Source organism: Pristiophorus japonicus, chromosome 18 (assembly GCF_044704955.1).
Source record: "Pristiophorus japonicus isolate sPriJap1 chromosome 18, sPriJap1.hap1, whole genome shotgun sequence".
NCBI lineage: Eukaryota > Metazoa > Chordata > Chondrichthyes > Pristiophoridae > Pristiophorus > Pristiophorus japonicus.
Window position 1 is genome coordinate 85,012,876 of NC_091994.1, and position 18,648 is coordinate 85,031,523.

Genomic DNA, 18,648 nt, shown 5'->3' on the forward strand with positions numbered 1-18,648 from the left:
GCTTTATATTATAGCTAAAATATCACATTGTTAATTTTTTTTAAAAACTACAGTGTGAGCTAAAGTGTCAGCTGTGGCTCAGTTAGTCGCACTGTCACCTCTAAGTTAGAAGTTTGTGGATTCAAGCCCCACTACAGAGACTTGAGCACATAATCTGGGCTGACACGTCAGTGCAGTGCCAAAGGAATACTGCACTGCCGGCGGTGCTGTCTTTCAGATAAGATGTTAAACCGAGGCCCCACCTACCATCTCGAGTGGGAACATGCCTTGACACTATTTGAAGAAGAGCAGGAGAATTCTCCCAGTGTCCTGGCCAACATTTATCTTTCAACTAACACCACCAAAACAGATTATCTGATCATTTATCTTATTGCTGTTTGTGGCATCTTGCTTTGCACTGTATCCTTGCCTTAAATCAGTGACTCCACTTTGGAAGTACTTCATTGGCTGTGAAGCGCTTTGGGATATCCTGAGGTTGTGAAAGGTGCTATATCGATGCATGATTATTCTTAATGAAATCTGTGATGCTAAATTTGTGTTTTTCTTTTTAAATCAGGCTCAGAGAATCTTATGGGAGGCCAGTTGCTCGAGGTTCAGGAAAGAAAAATATTAGATTTGCAGAATTAGTTCTGGATGTTGCCCCCAAAACTGGAAGAGTGATACTGAAGAAAAAGGTATTTTTTTTAAATTACATCTGTGCAAAAACCTTATCTTAACTGTTGTTTTTTTCCAACTGTGTTGCAAGGAACATTTTCAACACAGTTGGAAAAAACAACAGTTAAGATAAGATTTTTGCACAGTTTGCATTGAACAGAAGCCATAGATACAACTTATCAGTAAGATTGTACATTTTTTGTGCCCCTTCCAAAACACAAGCTTATACGTATACTTCCACCCCGCTCTCCCCCCCCCCCCCCCCCTCCACCTTCCTCTCCGGAATATGTTGGCACTTGATGAGGTTACGCTTCTACTACCTTTATTCATCATAGAGGAGCCTAGACAGTGAATATTAGCAGACTGCTTGACCATGAAGAATAGCACTGTTGAGCCCAATTCTATTCTAACTAGATAGCAATCTCTCCCCCTTCCCAGCCCAGGGTGCTGAGGTCAATTGTAGCACTCCTTTGCAGATCGGCCAATTCAGCACAGACCACAGGACTGAGGACCACCTTGTTCTGTAAGGCTCAGCAGCATACCAGGCAATGACTTTATAAACTGAATCTCGGAAGGAGGCAGTGTTAATTTCTTTTTAACTATTCTGTTAGCCACTCGTTGCTTGGGGGATATGCATATTTTTATTCTGTATACAAGGGTGTATTTGATGGAGGGGAGAGGAACAATCGTCTGTGCTGGATTCCGTCACAAGCACTTGCATCTGAGAATTGTGTCAGAAGGACGATAGGATGAGGGAGCTGAGAACAGCAGCAAGAAGAGAGGAACAAAACCAACATGGCAGTTATAGGCTTGTTAATAAAAAAATTGATCTGGTTGGGACTGAGTAGGGGAGACCTACAGTAAACAGGGACTTTTTAAAAGAACTAAGCTTTGTAGCTTAAAATTGCATGTCCTGTGACAGTGCACACAGAGGTAGTGCAACAGCGAATCAGTAGTTCTGTGTTCCTGTTTACTTCAAGCTTAATTGAAAGCTCCAGCCGAGTAGTTCGGGGTGTGTAATAATTCCCTGGTGGCTTAGTGGTCCTTGGGCGAAGGGGAGATAAATCAAGGTTCCTAGTACTTCTGATCACTATCCGGTGATTCCCTCTGGAATGCGCATGTGTATAATTATTGATTGAGAACAGGATTGAGCTTGGTGGCAATGCCCTTCATGGTTGGATAGCCAACTGGAACCAGTGTAAAGGCTTGCACATGGAGAATGGCCAATTGGGCATGGTACTAGAGGCCACCGGTGCCCTGAAATCATAGCCCAGTAAGTGTAGATGCATTTAGGAGGGATCAGGAGAAAATATTGCAGTTAAACTAAATTTATTGCATGACAGAAATGGTTTGATATACTTTACTTAGCTTGTGTTTAAGTCACAGTTTAAGTATATATTTTGTTCAACCTATAACCCATAATAAAATTCTGCTTCAATCTTTGTAAATCCAGGAACCAGGTAAAAGATCACAGCTTTGGCGCATGACTGGTAGTGGGATGTTGTGCCATGAGGGCTCTTCTCCTCCTCATAACCCCAACAAACCCTCCTCCAGTAGACAGTCAAACTCTGGATTGGTCCTGGACATTGCAGGCCTGGCTGCCGTCACTGACTACAGGTAAACTATGGCAAGCTGAACCGGGGGAAGAAGACATTCCCATTTAATCACCTGTCCGAGTGCATATTGGATGATGGGAATTTAAGTTTTAATATTCTAATGGGAAACAAAAGCAGCCAGATTTTGTGAGCACTTAAAAGGCTGTGCGGAATTGTAAATCATCTCATTGTGTTATCTAAAGGGCAAAATTCATCTCCTTCATATAAGTGTCTATGGTTTAGCAATGACCGAGAGATTCAGGATTTGATTCCCAATCTGATCATTGTCCAGTGATAGTGACATCAGTTTCTGCTTACTTCTACAGGTGTGTCAGGAGAATTAATCATTTTCCAATATGTCTCTTAATTTTCACCAGCCCTCTGTGTTGCCTTTAATTAATCAAGTAGAGTGTGAGGATGACTGAATAATCCAATGTTTTGCTTGATTATCTTTGGGGATTGGAGTATTTAGAAACTTTTTCCCCTCAGAACGTTAAATAGATGGGGTAGTGCCTACAATAAGGGAGACTATAGACAAACTGTGAAAGGATTTGACGGAATTGGATAAATGGCCTTTTCTTGAAGGTTATAGAACATCTTGTTGAATTTGCCCTGGTACAATTCAGTGCCACAGCGTGCCCTTCAAAGGAAGGAATAAAGTATGGTTCATCCCTATGGCTTTCCCACACAATGAGATTAAAATCCAGCCATCTCACATCTTCCTAGTTTTTTTCTCCTCCTTTGAAAGCGATGAATCTTGCACTGGCAGCACTCCAGTTCCTCTTCCAAGTGTCCATTCTTCAATATTTACTGATTGCAGGCTGGCTATTCAGCAGTGGATGGGAATGTGTCACAGCTTAATTTGAGCCTGTTATTTCCCAATGCCTACACTTGCACATTCTGCCAGGAATCACTGGATTGCAATTGGGAGCAGAAACCCCAACTAATTTTCCCTCATTACTTTAGGGATGCTGTGAAGCCAATTATTACGGCCCAGATGTCACCCTGACTTCACACCGACTGGGTATTGAGCCTGAGATTTTCTATTCTGTAATTTATTACTACATCAGTCAGTATATATTTATCCATTAGGCCAAGAAAGCGCTTTATATTTAGTTTCACGGTGTATATGGGAATGTATATATATCATTTACCCTTTACTTTCTGTCTGTTGCAGATATGAGCCACTCATGCTGAAAAAGCCAGAGCGGCGTCGCAACAGTACACAGACGTGGTACTTCCGAGATGGACGTCTGAGCTGCGGCATGTCAAGAATGGTAGTTCAGGTAAAAACAATGGCTGAAGCAGAATAAACTTTCACGCGGTCCTATTTCAGCCACCTATAAGTGGCTATGTAACCGACTTACCAGAGTCACTTTGACTCTATCCTCACAGTCTCATAATGAGAAAATGAGCCACGCGGGACGATTTCAGGATGCCCCTTATTGTTGATGGGTGAGCGGAACTTGGTGCGGGTGAGGATACTTTAGACAGCAAGTATATACGTTTGTGAAATTATTAAGGGATGTTGCCCCAGCGCACGCATTTGAGCTACACCTGGGTGCTTTGTTGCTAATCAGCACCCATACTCAACCCATATGTGCTCAGCACGTTGACCAGGTACAGAATGGAAATGTGCTCTGATCTTTTTCCTCCCGTCCTTTTTAATGTGCTTGTGATGGTATTGATTGTCAGTATTGTATCTTGAATCTGTGCTTATTTATCCAGGTAACAAAAGGCATTTCAGGCTTATACGATGGAGCGGAGGTAGTACTGGGTCCAGAACCCTCGCTTGGCCTAGAACCAGTTCCAGTCGAGCAACAGTTCATAAACCAGAAGATGAGACCTGGTTCAGGAGTTTTGTGTTTGCGCGTCATTCCTGATGGTCCAACGCGAGTGTTGCAGGTAATCTGCTGCCTATTTGATAGCAAACAATGCAACTAAAATGTATAATTAGTTAATCAAACATTGTCATCAAACCTGCTGACAGAGGCTGACGACCGCCCCATCTGCCTCTGGATCGTGACTCTACAACCAAACACTAAAATATAATTTTTCCAGACTGTTAACAATCTATTTCTTGAGGAAAATTCCCCCACTGCCTCCAACCTTGTTATTCTCAAACCTGATGCAGGGTATTTCAACAGTGACTATACTCCAAAAGTACTTAATTGGCTGTAAAATGCTTTGAGACATCTGGTGGTGGTGAAAAGTGCCAAATAAATCCAAGTCTTTTCTTTATTTATTTCAACCTCCCCCTTAAAATACATAAATGGGACTCTCCCAGTAGACCAATTGTTTGGACCTGCTCCTGTCGCATTAAACTAATTTCTTCTCATCTTGAGTCTATTCTTCCACATCCATCTCCCTTGTCCAGTCTCTACCCACCAACACCAACGACTCTTCTGACACCTGCCGTTTTGGCGATTTCAGGTTCTCTGGCAACAATCAACTTTTCACCATGGACGGATAATCCTCTCTAAACCTCCACCAGAGGAGTCTCTTTCTCAAACAGCGATCCAAACAGTTCCCATTCATCACCACCTTTCTCTCCACTTGAACAACTACTCCTTTAACTCCACTTCCTCAGATAAAAGGTGTCACACTAGGACCTCAATTACGTCCCAGCTGTGCCTTTTTTTGAGATACGTGGAACACTCTTTATTCCATTGGTGATTATGTCTCCTTCTTGACCATTGCCTTCATTACATTGACGACTGTCAGATCTGCTTCCTGCTCTTGCTCTAATCTTGAGCTTTACATGGTCCATCCATGACTCTTCTTTTCCTTCCTGGACTTCTCATTTTCCATCTGACAATAGGTTTTCCACATACATCTATTACTGACTCCTGCAAATATTTTGTCCTACCATGGTTTCTGTAAAGACTCCTTTCCCCCCGTTTCTTTATCTTTATTATGTTTGGTCTGATGACTCCACTTTCCTCACCAGAGCATCTAAAATGTTCCACTTTTTCCTCAACTGAGGATTCCCTGCGACAGTGGTCGGTCGATAGGACTCTTAGCCATATCTGCCCCATTTCTTGTACCTGTGGTCACATCTCTATTCTCATGGCAGCAAGATCTCTCTTTCCTCTCTGCCTACCCTCCCAGCCTCTGCATTCATCAGATTATGTGTCATTCGGGCTACACAATTCCACTGCCAAGCACAGCTTCTTTGCGCTCTCCACCATTCTCTCCAAGGTACCCTTATTTACTTTTCCAGCATCTCGTACCTGTACTGTAATAATAATTCTGTTTTTGCTGCTCATGATGTGGTGGTCTCTACATTGGGATACCCAAATACAGATTAGTTGACCGCTGTGCCAAATACCTGGGTCTGTCCACAAGTGTGACCCTGACCTCCCTGGGGTTACCACTCTGCCTTTACTGTCTTTGGGCTTCCATACTGTTCCAAATTCAAGAATAGTATGTCATCCTTTCCTTTCCACTAACTTAAGTAACTTCAGAACTTAGCATCATCCCCATTTTCTTTATAGGTTGGAGCTGATGGTAACATGGGGTAAGCTTGTCTGTTCCAAACAGAGAGGAAGTATGTTGATGTTTTGGTGCAAACCTTTGGTCCGAACATTGTTCTGACCCAGATTGTTGGCCTGTTTTTCTCTATCTCCATAACTGACGAACCAACATGTGCTTTCAGCAGTTTCTGTATTTATTTATAATCTCCTGCATTTCCAGGGTTCGTTCAGTTGTTTATTTTTTGATTTTTTTTTTCCTCCCTCTTTCTTTGTATGGACCTCTTGTCTTTTTCACCTTTACTTTTTGCATGTTCTGCTCCCAGGTGAATGTAAAAGATCCCATGGTACTATTTTGAAAAAGAGCAGGGGAGTTATCTCCGGTGGCCTGGACAATATTTATCCTTCAACCAACATAACAAAAACAGATTATCTAGTTATTATCACATTGCTGTTTGTGGGAGTTTGCTGTGCGCATATTGGCTGCCGCGTTTCCCACATTACAACAGTGACTACACTCAAAAAAAAAAAAGTACTTCAATGGCTGTAAAGCACTTTGAGACTTCCGGTGGTTGTGAAAGGCGCTATATAAATGTCAGTCTTTTAATGTCTTTTCATTGCTTCACTGTGTTGACCTTTTATATCATCTATCAGTTTTCTATTAAATAGGCTGCAGGGCATTCAGTTAATTACTTCCTCTCTGTTTGGAATATCTCCCCCCCCCCCCCCCCCTTCTCCACATTAAACTGTCCTTTCCCTGGATGCTAACTCTGCCAGCATGTTCTGTTTTTGTGTCAGATTTGTTTGTGGATTTCGCATAAATCTTGTATGGCAAATTTGTTTCCATTTTTCTGTTTGTAATTTAATGAAATCGCACAGATCCCATTGGGTCTGATCTTATTGACCCGATCAGTGATTTTAATTTAGTTGGTCTTCTGACCAATTTGGCATGTTACAGATTACTGACCTACAGCATCGGAGAACCAACCGCTCCCTCACAGGAGCTGAGGACTGTCCAGTGGTAGAGATCGGTGAAATTCGGAAGTTAAAGAACTTGGAAGCTGAACAAGAGTTAGAGGTCTGTGAGCGTTTAATTCCTATTTTTCTTTGTAATCTGCAAAAGCCCCATGTTTGATTCTGTGTTCAAAATGTTTCCAAAACATTTATTTCTGTCAGGCAAATATTAACATTAAAATCTAGTGGAAAAAATCCCCAATCTTATTGATAAAATAGCCTAAAATATAACCAACAATATTATGTCATAATTATTAAGCGTGTAACTTCCTTACCAGTGTATTTATATTGTCTTGAACATTGAACACACAATAGTTAATAACGAGAGCCAGCGTTTAGCTGCACCTATATGCCCTTTCTGAATGGGTGGGGTGTGGGAAGAATGAGAACATAAGAAAATAGCTGTTGAAAATCTCCACATTCGAGTTTAACAGTTGAAGTTTGACAATAAGCGCTATTGCTAGTTTATTTAAATGGAGTATGCCAAGAAGTATGCACACAAGAAATTTCTCCTCGCCCCTTTCCGTACTAAGAGATTGTGGAGAGAGATCAGAATAAACTTCTTAAAATAGAGTTGTTCACAGGAAGTAGTTGAGGTAGAAACCATTGCTTTTTTTTAAGGGAAAACGGGATAAATATTTGAAGCAAGGATAGAGGACTATGAGGAGAGAGCAAGACAGTGGGATTAGTTTTGGATTGCTCTAACAAAGAGTAGGCATAGACACATTTGCCGGATGGCCTCCGTCTGTGCTCTAACCTTTCATTGATCTATAGATGTGGTATCTGGATCACTTGGCAGTGCTGCCTGAATGCCATGCATTTGTTCCTGGTTTGGAGAGCACAGTTTGATGGTTTTCATTTGTGCTCTAACGTCCAGGATGGATTTAGTCCAGCACAAATGTTGTAGAGCAAGTAGGATTTAGAGGAGCTGAGCTGTTGCTTACTTGGCTTTAGTGTTTCCCAACAGCTTTCTTTCTCTCAAAGTAAGATGAAGCCACTTCTGTTTGACTTCCCAGCCTGTGTGAGGCAGTTCCCAACCTGTTCCTGCCCACAGGTCTTTAAATGCACCATGAAAGAGCCCCCGTGGCTCAGTGAGTAAATGCACCTTGCAGTGTTGTACTGAGCCATGCAGAACAGAACATCCAAGTTTAATTCCTAGGAGGAGAAATTGGGCTCCTTTGTGGGGGAAGGGGCGATAATGGGGCGCAAATGGGTTTGCGACCAGGCACGGCGAGATCAGCGACTCCCGCTAAATTTGGCGGTAGTTTTGCGGCGATGGTACGGTGTTGCGCCCCGATCTTCTTCGCTTGGAGATTGTGGCATCATCGCTGTGCGCAGCACCCTGGACCCGAACAGCGTTTCGCCCCCTGCAGCATTGCTGGGTGAAAACACCGACAGCTGCAGGAATCGTCCATCAGGAGGCCGTGCGAATCGGGGGCGATGTTTGCCGCCTGGTGCTAATTTTTCTAACTTTTAAAAGTTAGCACCCCAAACGAGGCACTCCCCAATTTCTCCCCTTTAGTCATTTAAGTCAGCCATTTCCCATCCTAATTTCTGTTCAGTGACCTGCAAAGTGTGCAGGTGTGGATATATTGGGTGAAGACCTGATCGGGGCTGGCTGTGATGATCTACTAGCCTACTGACACTCACTACCAAGGGTCACACATAAATTGGCACTTTGGGTGAGGTATTAGAAGATTGTCAGTGTCTGTGGAACCATACCCAAGAGTCTTTGGAAAATAAATAATTCTAAAAATCCGGTGTGAAAGAAGTCACTTTCAGTCGCAATACTGTGAATTAAATACTTGCCCCGTTTAAAAAATCTAACTTTTACTGTGCTGTATATTTGCAGGTTTTAGTGAAACTGGATGGCGGAGTTGGTTTATCGCTGGTTAACAAAGCCCCTGAGGAATTGGTGTTTACCACTTTAACAGGGATAGATGTTCATTATACACAGACCGCCACCGGTCAGATGTTGGAGGTCAGCATTCAGGATGTACAGGTAATGAAGCGTCTTTTAACAATGCGCTTTCGTATTGTACAGAGGTTGAGCATTCTGAAGCTTCATCCAAGATATTTTGAAAACAAATCCAAAAATGGTATGGAAAGCAAAGTGGTTGAAAGGATTGCATGCTGCCTTCTGGCAGTATGGGTATGCAAGATGCAGGTTCAAGCCTGGGCAAGGAAGTAACAAACAGCTCAGGTGACTGCTTGGGGCATGAGAGAGAGAACCATCGACATGGAGGGGTTAGGGCAGCAATAGGAAGATTTGCTCTATCTTTACGCTGCTGTAAATTTCTATGGTTCGTAGCAGAGAAAGATACAAGGCTTATGGGAAGAGAGTAGGGCAGTGGGAGTAGTTTTGGATTGCTCTAGCAAAGAGCTGGCAGGGGCATAATGGGCCAAATGGCCACCACCTGTGCTGTAAATTGTAACGGCTCTATGGGATCAGTTCTGATGCCCCCCATGATCGAACAGTCTGCCAATATTTGCCATCTAGGTTCTTGCATGAAGAATCTCGACTTGGATGGGATGCTGTGGGTTATTGCCATCTATACCGAGTGTTCAGATCCTTCAGGATGGGGAATGAGACGTGGTATTGGAGAGGACAGGGCAGCTAATTGTAAATCCCCTTGACTTGTTTCTACCCTTCATCAGATTGCATGTTGTTTTGTTGAGGAATGATCTTGATAGTACGAAACTGCACTAAAACGGGTCTGGAACCCTTTAGGTTTGTAGATGAAAGAGCACTTCTTTGGAAAATCTTATTTGTTCATACAAGGAAAAGGGCAAAGTATTTTTTTGGTTTTATTTTATTATTAAAAATGAAATGCTACTAAGACTTTTGTTTCTTTCTATATTTCACAAGATTGATAACCAGCTCTTGGGAACAACGCAGCCTGTGATACTCTCTCTGACCCCCAATAGCCTTGAAAATGAAACAGAAAGCATTGAATCAGGCCCTGCCATTCAGATCAATGCAATGAAGATCCCCAGCAAGAGTGCACTGACTGAACTCTTCAAGGTGAGTGCCCAGCTGTATTCATCGTTCCGAATGCTGATCTGATCTATATTGTATAGTTACCTGCACAAAAACAGAGAATTGCATAGAATGTACAACACAGAAACAGGCCATTTGGCCCAATTGTCCATGCTCCACATGAGCCTCCTGCCCCTCTCCATCTAACTCTAATCAACACCTTTAATACTGAGCTTAGATGGGCTTTTAATACAAGTAAGATCTGAATCAAACATTTATTGTTGGGACTGAAGTCCAGTTGCCTCTAGTTTCACTGTATAAGGCCCCAAAGCTTTACCTTCAATAGTGGGCTGCTTTCAACATTCAAGTAGCCGCCAACAAAGCACAATAGACTTCTAGCCCCAACCGCCTCATTTGCAGAGGTTCATGTGGTATAAAACAAAGCCGTGTAGACTAGTAGTACTCAGGTTTGATCCCCAGGCTGAGTTAGCTGATCTTAGCTGGGACACCAGTTGGGGTACTATAGTTGGTCTTAGCATCCCTAAATCGAGGAACACTCAGCCTGGGTTTCTGCACGACCACCAGCCAGCGACCCCCGCAAGAAAATGCACGGGTGTGGATGTCAGGTGAGGACAGGATCAGATTTGGCTGTGATGCACTGCCATAGCTGAATAGCCTGCCATCTTGTATGTGAAACGTACTGGAGGGCTTCCAATTCCAACACCTATGAAACCTTGAAGAGGAGAGAAAAGTGACTTCGAACACCAACCTGATTGTGCACTTCCCTAGTGGCCACCAGGTGGCGGTGACGAGCTGTGAGATTCACCCAAAGCATGACATCCGTGCACATGGAATCCAAAGGCGCCCCCGTTTTACGCGTCCGCTTAACTATCCAGGTTCTCGTATCCCAACAGCGAGTACAGAAAGATTGCTTTATCCTGCAGTCTCAGGACAAGGGCATCAGCCCAAAGCAATGATACCACCTATTCCTTGGAAACACTCAGCATTGACGAGGCTGTCGGCTCTAACTCAGTTAAATTGAAGCCCACTTCTATTGGTGGGTATCGTTCCTAGAAAGGAACACTGCTCCAATTTTTAAAATGGGTCTGCAATCTGTCTCCTTTTTGATCATAAAATCTCCCATTTCCATGGTGTTGCCAGCTCTGAGCACTGATTAAGTGCTGGTGACAGTCCCGTTCCAGGGCTCTATTCATAGTACAGCATTGGTGTCAAGCTACCGAAAACAGACAGGTTTTTATTCTCGTAGGTCCTTTCGCCGGCAGGAGTTCACCTTGGAGTGACAGCCATACTAGATTCACTTGGGCAATAACACCACAGTGTAAAAGGAGCTTTAACTTTGCTTAAAGCAATTATTTTAATGTTGTTTCCTTTCCCCTCCAGATTTTCTTCCTTTCTTGGAGGAACTGTCTCATGCTGCAGACAAGTCCTCAAGTGCAGGCAGCCCTGATACTTTCCCCAAGAGGCCAGTCTTAATATGTGAGCCAAGACATTAAGTATCAACAAGCAATTTGACTTTGAAGGGCATCACAGCTGAGCCCGATCCTGTCCTCACTATACAATGGTGTGCCAACATTTTTCAGTGGGGTTACTGGATTGGAATCGAGCATGAACCTTGGCTGACTCCCCTCCCCCTGCCTCTTACCCTGCAATGATGAGGCCAATTACACTTCAGCTGCTGCCTTGGCTGAAATCAACCAACTCAGCACAGGCTTAGAGATCAAATGTAACCGCTCAATTCACCAGGAACCAAACTTCGAGCTATACAACTGGAAAGTTTTTAGCACTTCTTATTCTGCCTTACCCCAAGTCTTTAGTTTTACTTGTGTTGCAAGAACCCCGAGAGTAAACTCCATCCGCTCCCATCACCATATCCTTGTATAATCTGTCCAGCGTTCCTGATTGTAGTTTGTGCTGCATGCCTATGTAGCTACAAAATAAATGCAAGCAAACTCTTTTAGACTCCTCTGTATATCAAGTGATTGCAGGAATCTCTAGTAGCATTGGCCTCAGGTGTAATGTCTGGTGTCTGGGTTTAGACCACCAGAAATTATGACCTAAATTCTGAGCCTTTAGAAATAATGTGCACTATTGCAATCCATCATTTTCTTGATTTTTGCCCTACTTTCCTTAAATCTGTGTCACACACAAAAAGCTCATCATTGTTAAACAGTAGCAGTGTGGTAGGAGGCAGATCAACAACTCGATCCCCACATGGCCTGTTAGGCCTCCGAGGTGCCATCCAGTGGAAAGCAAGCACTCCTCCACGCCAAGGGCAGGAACATCAGTGGATCTGTCACTATCTGGTAACCAGTTACAGAGACTTAAGGATTTAGAAACAGGATGCCTACACCTGATTCTGTTTAGAAAGTATGCGTGGAGAGGGGTGAGATAAACAACCCAAGAGAGTGGAGAAAATACTTGAAAATAGAAGTGTTAAAACTAAATTAACAAACACAGTAGTGTGTTGGAGTTGGTTTTGGGGTTGGCTGCCAAAGAAATAATTTGTCATGTTTATTATGTTCTTGCGTTCAGTGTGACTGGTTATATTTCTGTATCTGCAGCATCTCATGATCACGGTGCGGAAGCTGACTGTTCAAATCGAAGAGAAACTTTTGCTGAAGCTGCTGCGCTTCTTTGGTTTGGGGCAATTGGACCAAGGTACGAGATATAAAGCAGGTAGCTAATGTGACTCGGGTGCCCAGTACAAAAACGACTGCAGATTGTCCCGTTGCATGTTAACATTGGAACCTGCAAACTGTACGAGGTTGACTGTTGCAGTATGTTGATGTACTGGTACATTGTCAAAAGATAGTTCATAGGCACTGCTTACCAAGATTGAGTTCTCCGTTTTACCTGGCCCATCTCTTGGAGGGTCTAGGAGAGGTAATGGAATAGTACACCCTAGAGTTAATGAGCCCATAGCAGTGTGCTCTAGTAACAGTGGCCTCTAGACGTAGACAAGTATTTGAAGGCAGGTTTATTTTATTTCTCCTAGTCTCAGGCTACCGCAAAGGGCATTTAAAAGTTTAGTTTTTTTTCCAATTTTTGCTTTGTGTAAAAGCTAGCACTCATAGAATTAATGAATATTGCCCTCTGTATTCATAGGCTACCTCCCTTTTGGAGAGAAGGGAAATTGGAGAGTTCAGTGTTGCCTCAAGGATTTTAGTAAAGAGCAATGGTGGGTGTGTGAAATTTTCTACTTGAACTGTGAAAAACACACAACTGTACCATTATAGATTTTGTCCTTCCACATTTGGGTTGTATCTGGAAAGAGTATTTTGAGCTGTATTACACAAAGGTAAAGTACTAGTGGGGTACAGGTCTGTCATGTGGTGGCAGTGGTTGGAACAATTTGAGATGATGAATTAAAACAGCGCACCAATTGAAAGAAAGAAAGACTTGCATTTATATAGCACCTTTCACAAATACCAGACATCCCAAAGCGCTTTACAGTCAATGAAGTACTTTTTGAAGTGTAGTCATTGTTGTAATGTAAGAAACGCGGCAGTCAATTTGCACACAGCAAGCTCCCACAAACAGCAATGTGATAATCTGTTTTACTGACGTTGATTGAGGGATAAATATTGGCCCAGGACACCAGGGTAACTCCCCTGCTTTTCTTTGAAATAGTGCCATGGGATCTTTTACACCCACCTGAGAGAGCAGACGGAAAGCTTAAGTACAGCTTGGTACCAGCAAGTTAAATAAGTCTAAGAACAGCACTGGGATTGTTCCTAAGTTACTGTCACTTGCCTCGTCTCAGCTGACTTGAAAGCATCGCTGGAAGAGATCTAGGCATAGTCACTTGCCTATCCTCTCTCACTCCTCTCTCTCAGTGAGACACAAAATTTTCATCATGGGGTACCAAAAGAGGCGGAAAAAAATTATAGGCTTACATGTTGTCTAATTTAAACTATGTAGAAAGATTCATCATAAGAACATAAGAATTAGGAACAAGAGTAGGCCATACAGCCCCTCGAGCCTGCTCTGCCATTCAATAAGATCATGGCTGATCTGATCATGGACTCGGGTCCACTTCCCTGCCCGCTCCCCTTATTCCCTTATCGTTTAAGAAACTGTCTATTCCTGTCTTAAATTTATTCAATGTCCCAACTGCCACAGCTCTCTGAGGCAGCGAATTCCACAGATTTACAACCCTCTGAGAGAAGAAATTTCTCCTCATCTCAGTTTTAAATCTGCAACCCCTTATTCTAAGATTATGCCCTCTAGTTCTAGTCTCCCCCATCAGTGGAACATCCTCTGTGCATCCACCTTGTCAAGTCCCCTCATAATCTTATACGTTTCGATAAGATCACCTCTCATTCTTCTGAATTCCAATGAGTAGAGGCCCAACCTACTCAACCTTTTCTCATAAGTCAACCCCCTCATCTCCGGAATCAATCTAGTGAACCTTCTCTGAACTGCCTCCAAAACAAGTCTATCCTTTCGTAAATATGAAAACGAAAACTGCACACAGTATTCCAGGTGTGGCCTCACCAATACCCTGTATAGCTATAGCAAGAGTTCCCTGATTTTATAAGGGGGTTACCTTATGATGATAGATTGAGTAGACTGGGTCTTTACTCGTTGGAGTTCAGAAGGATGAGGGGGGATCTTATAGAAACATTTAAAATAATGAAGGGGATAGACAGGATAGAGGCAGAGAGGTTTTTTCCACTGGTCGGGGTGACTAGAACTAGAGGGCACAGCCTCAAAATACGGGGGAGCCAATTTAAAACCGAGTTGAGAAGGAATTTCTTCTCCCAGAGGGTTGTGAATCTGTGGAATTCTCAGCCCAAGGAAGCAGTTGAGGCTAGCTCATTGAATATATTCAAATCACAGATAGATTTTTAACCAATAAGGGAATTAAGGATTATGGGGAGCGGGCGAGTAAGTGGAGCTGAGTCCACGGCCAGATCAGCCATGATCTTGTTGAATGGCGGAGCAGGCTCGAGGGCTAGATGGCCTACTCCTGTTCCTAATTCTTATGTTCTTATGTTCTTATTAATGTTGGGGAAGTCCAGAACCAGGGGTCACAGTCTAAGGATAAGGGGTAAGCCATTTAGGACCGAGATGAGGAGAAACTTCTTCACCCAGAGAGTGGTGAACCTGTGGAATTCTCTACCACAGAAAGTTGTTGAGGCCAATTCATTAAATATATTCAAAAAGGAGTTAGATGTAGTCCTTACTACTAGGGGGATCAAGGGGTATGGTGAGAAAGCAGGAATGGGGTACTGAAGTTGCATGTTCAGCCATGAACTCATTGAATGGCGGTGCAGGCTCGAAGGGCCGAATGGCCCACTCCTGCACCTATTTTCTATGTTTCTATTCTCCATCCCCTTTGCATCATGGCTGATGCTGTTTCAAAAAATGGAGAGAAAATTCAGCACTTTCTGCTGTAAATTCTTACGAATTACCTCTTCAAATTTTATTTGTAATTTGGTCTTTCTAGTTGATGTAAATGGTGTTAATAAAGTGTGCACAATATGCTGTGCCCTGAATCTCTCAGAAGAGCAACCCCCTTAAGCAACGTGTTTTCCCATATCAGTCATCCTTTTCCACGTTCTGAGAGTGCCAATTTAGGGTTGGTTTTAAGCTATGCGCCCACACATATCCAGAGTTGCACTGAGACAACCCCAGTTTATTTTGCTAAGGACGTATGACAAGCAGTGAGCAAGGGTTTTCATTCAGTCAGTCTGGCTGAATTTGAACTCCTAACCCAGAGGTGAAAGGATCGTACTCTTAAATCATGTCTATGATCTCCCAGTTCCTTTGTAAATATATTTATTCATTGTTTAGTAATGTTTCAAAATCATCCAGAAATCTGTTGCATCAGGAAGCTTTAATTAACTCAAGTTGAAAGTGCACATGGAGAGCAGAGAGCCACAGTCTCCCTGAAGAGTTCAATAGTTTAGGCTCCTAATTGTCCAATTAACCCTTTCTGGCTTTGGGATGCTAAGTGTTTGTGATTTTAATTATTTGCACAATCCAGTTTTACCAGATATTTAAGAACACTGATTACAGTGCACATCTCTAACAGTAGTTAATTACACCAATTTAATATAAATCACTGTTATTCCACAAGGTGGTTTCATTTAAGTTTAATTTTCATTAAATGTATGTTGCATAGAATAGTTTATCTGCAGCCTGCCCTGATACCCAAGGGCTTTTGAAGTGATGCCAGCAGGCTGGGTGGTAAGAGGTTTCCAGAGGTTGAGCACTTTTATCACAGCTACGCCTCTCTTCTTCACTTAACCTGATGGCCACAGGGGTACACTTCCAGCAGGATCTCGGAGTGGTGATCAGGAGTTCAATTTTTGTACTTTCCTTTTCCCCTTTGAGCTCGGGAAGGCTGAGATCAACTAACTCAACACACAATGGAAGTTGAACCTTGGGTCTTCTGAGTCCATGTGGCTTTACTTACTGAGCCATTCGCAGAGCTGCTCCAGGACTTTTCTTCAATTAGAATTGCTTTTGTTAGAAAGTTATGGAACAGATTTACATATATTTCCATTTCTACTCTGTTGTAACCCTCTGGGCTGTAATAGTTTGTAACTGTGCATTTTCTTATGAATCAGAATCTCCAGTGGAGCGGTTTGTATGATTCATATACAGTGGAGGTGTCCAGAGCAGGGCCATTTCCAACCCTTGAATCCCAGCAATCCAGCCCACCAGCACGAGTCTAGCTATGCTTGTATCTTCTCACTGGTTTGCCTTATTTGTATTTCTTGGGCCTGGAGGTTTGGAGGGGACTGTTTTTGGGGCTGTTGCCTCATAGGCGAATAAATCCTAAATTGGAACACCGAAATCTGTTCACATCAGCAGCTTGAAATATATGCAAACTGAGCGAACATGGATTTAAACTTTACATGTGGCCCACAGAGCTCTGTGGTATGCACCTATGTGGCCCATGAAGGTAAAAAGCTTGGACATTCCTGTTGTATGAAATAGTGAATATCTGGAGTGAGTTACAGGCTGGAATCTAATTGAGGGGCTTGGATGGTTTATATATAGAATACCAGATATGCAGGAATGAGTTACAGGCTGGAATCTAATTGAGGGGTTCAAAAGAGTTCTGTAGCTTCTTTCTGAATCTCACCGTTAATTAGCTGCCTTGAAACCACTCTAGGATATGTTAATCGTTATAATCCATGCTGTAAAATTTACAGGGGTAGTTTCATTCAATTTTAATTCTAGCTGTGGCTCTCATTATGGATCCTAAATGCCAGCATACTTCACTTCAATGATGTTCATCCAGAAGGATCAAGGCTTTTAGCGTTGCCACTGACAGATTGAAAAATAATTTATTATTTAATTAGTCGCAAACTCCATGGCCAGTTTTTATGACTATGCCTGGAAGGGAATATCTCTTGTCTGTTACTCAACTGGGAAATCATCTAAATATAGACCAAGAGAGAAACTTAAACAAGTACAGCTGCAGTTTGAAGTTCTGTCTTAAACTGACAACCCCTTCTGTGTATAATTGCATGTTTTCCTCTGTTATACCACGTCGCCTGATTCTTGGGACAGTCGCAATGTGATTTGGAGGATTAGGAATCCCTCATGTAGGGAATGGCCTCCTTCTGTGCCGTAATTTCTTTGACTCTCTGTAGGCCAGAAGATAAGTCTCTGCCCCCTCCCTCCTCTTATTTGACCACAAGCAAATTGCAACCACATAATATGGCTGCACAAGCGTCACGGGCTCTTGGAAAGGATAGAGGGAATCTGTTGCAGTATGGTAGCTGTGAATTCTACAGAAAAACCTTTCTAAAAAGAAATTAGCTCACTTTGATCCTTTATAGTAAAGATCCTGTTAGTAAATTGCTAGGTGCATGAAGATTGTGCTTAATTGAAATCTCTATCAGCAATATTTAATGATTGCTTGATATCAATTTAAAATGCTTGTCATCATAGTAGTATGGAGCTGAAAACTTTTATTACATTATTGTTGAACATCGAGGCTTAAATTTGAGTGAGAGATATGGTTGGTCACCATATTTAGCCCTGTCTGTCCTTGGAACAAACAGCCCCAAAAGCTACCTATTGATTGCATTCATTATGCAGGAGCAATTCATTCCCTCAGCGATGAAGGTCTAATGGGGTCAATTAGTTTAAGTAGCCTGTCACTCTATCTCCTTCCTTCCCTCACAGATATAGAAAAGCCAGATGAAAATGCCCCTGAGCAGAGCAGTGAGCAAGGTGGGACAGCAAAGCGCTACTATTTTGAAAACCTCAAACTCAGCATGCCACAAATCAAGATGAGCGTGTTTACTTCCAGCAAGCTTCCTGTCGAGCTCAAGGTGAGTTTCTAAAGACCACTTTGTGTATACACGTGAAGGAACACACAAAACTATTGGGTGATCTGTGATTGTCAGAGAGCACCACAATCCTCCCCCCCTCCCTCCCCTTCCTCCCCCCCTCCCTCCCCTTCCTCCCCCCCTCCCTCCCCCCCTCCCTCCCCTTCCTCCCCCCCTTCCTCCCCCCCTCCCTCCCCTTCCTCCCCCCTTCCTCCCCTTCCTCCCCCCCTCCCTCCCCTTCCTCCCCCCCTCCCTCCCCTTCCTCCCCCCCTCCCTCCACTTCCTCCCCCCCTTCCTCCCCTTCCTCCCCCCCTTCCTCTCCCCCTTCCCTTCCTCCCCCCTTCCCTTCCCCCTCCCCTCCCTTTCTTTCCCCCTCCCCCCCTTCTTTCCCCCTCCCCCTTTCTTTCCCCCTCCCCCTTTCTTTCCCCCTCCCCCTTTCTTTCCCCCTCCCCCCTTCCTTTTCCCCTCCCCCCTTCCTTTTCCCCTCCCCCCTTCCTTTTCCCCTCCCCCCTTCCTTTTCCCCTCCCCCCTTCCTTTTCCCTCCCCCCTTCCTTTTCCCCTCCCCCCTTCCTTTTCCCCTCCCCCCTTCCTTTCCCCCTCCCCGCTTCCTTTCC

General features: G+C 43.4%; 1 protein-coding gene across 7 annotated transcripts in view; it reads left to right on the forward strand.

Moving 5' to 3' along the window:
• The window catches only part of vps13d (vacuolar protein sorting 13 homolog D), a 270,295-nt gene that overhangs the window by 169,754 nt on the left and 81,893 nt on the right, over positions 1 to 18,648 (forward strand). For all 7 annotated transcript variants that reach the window (XM_070860204.1, XM_070860201.1, XM_070860202.1 and 4 more), the window contains 9 exons: positions 557 to 674; positions 2,108 to 2,271; positions 3,427 to 3,535; positions 3,978 to 4,154; positions 6,681 to 6,800; positions 8,589 to 8,738; positions 9,606 to 9,761; positions 12,299 to 12,395; positions 17,889 to 18,037. In XM_070860204.1, coding sequence (XP_070716305.1) covers positions 557 to 674; positions 2,108 to 2,271; positions 3,427 to 3,535; positions 3,978 to 4,154; positions 6,681 to 6,800; positions 8,589 to 8,738; positions 9,606 to 9,761; positions 12,299 to 12,395; positions 17,889 to 18,037 — 1,240 coding nt within the window. The remainder of the gene's footprint in view (positions 1 to 556; positions 675 to 2,107; positions 2,272 to 3,426; positions 3,536 to 3,977; positions 4,155 to 6,680; positions 6,801 to 8,588; positions 8,739 to 9,605; positions 9,762 to 12,298; positions 12,396 to 17,888; positions 18,038 to 18,648) is intronic.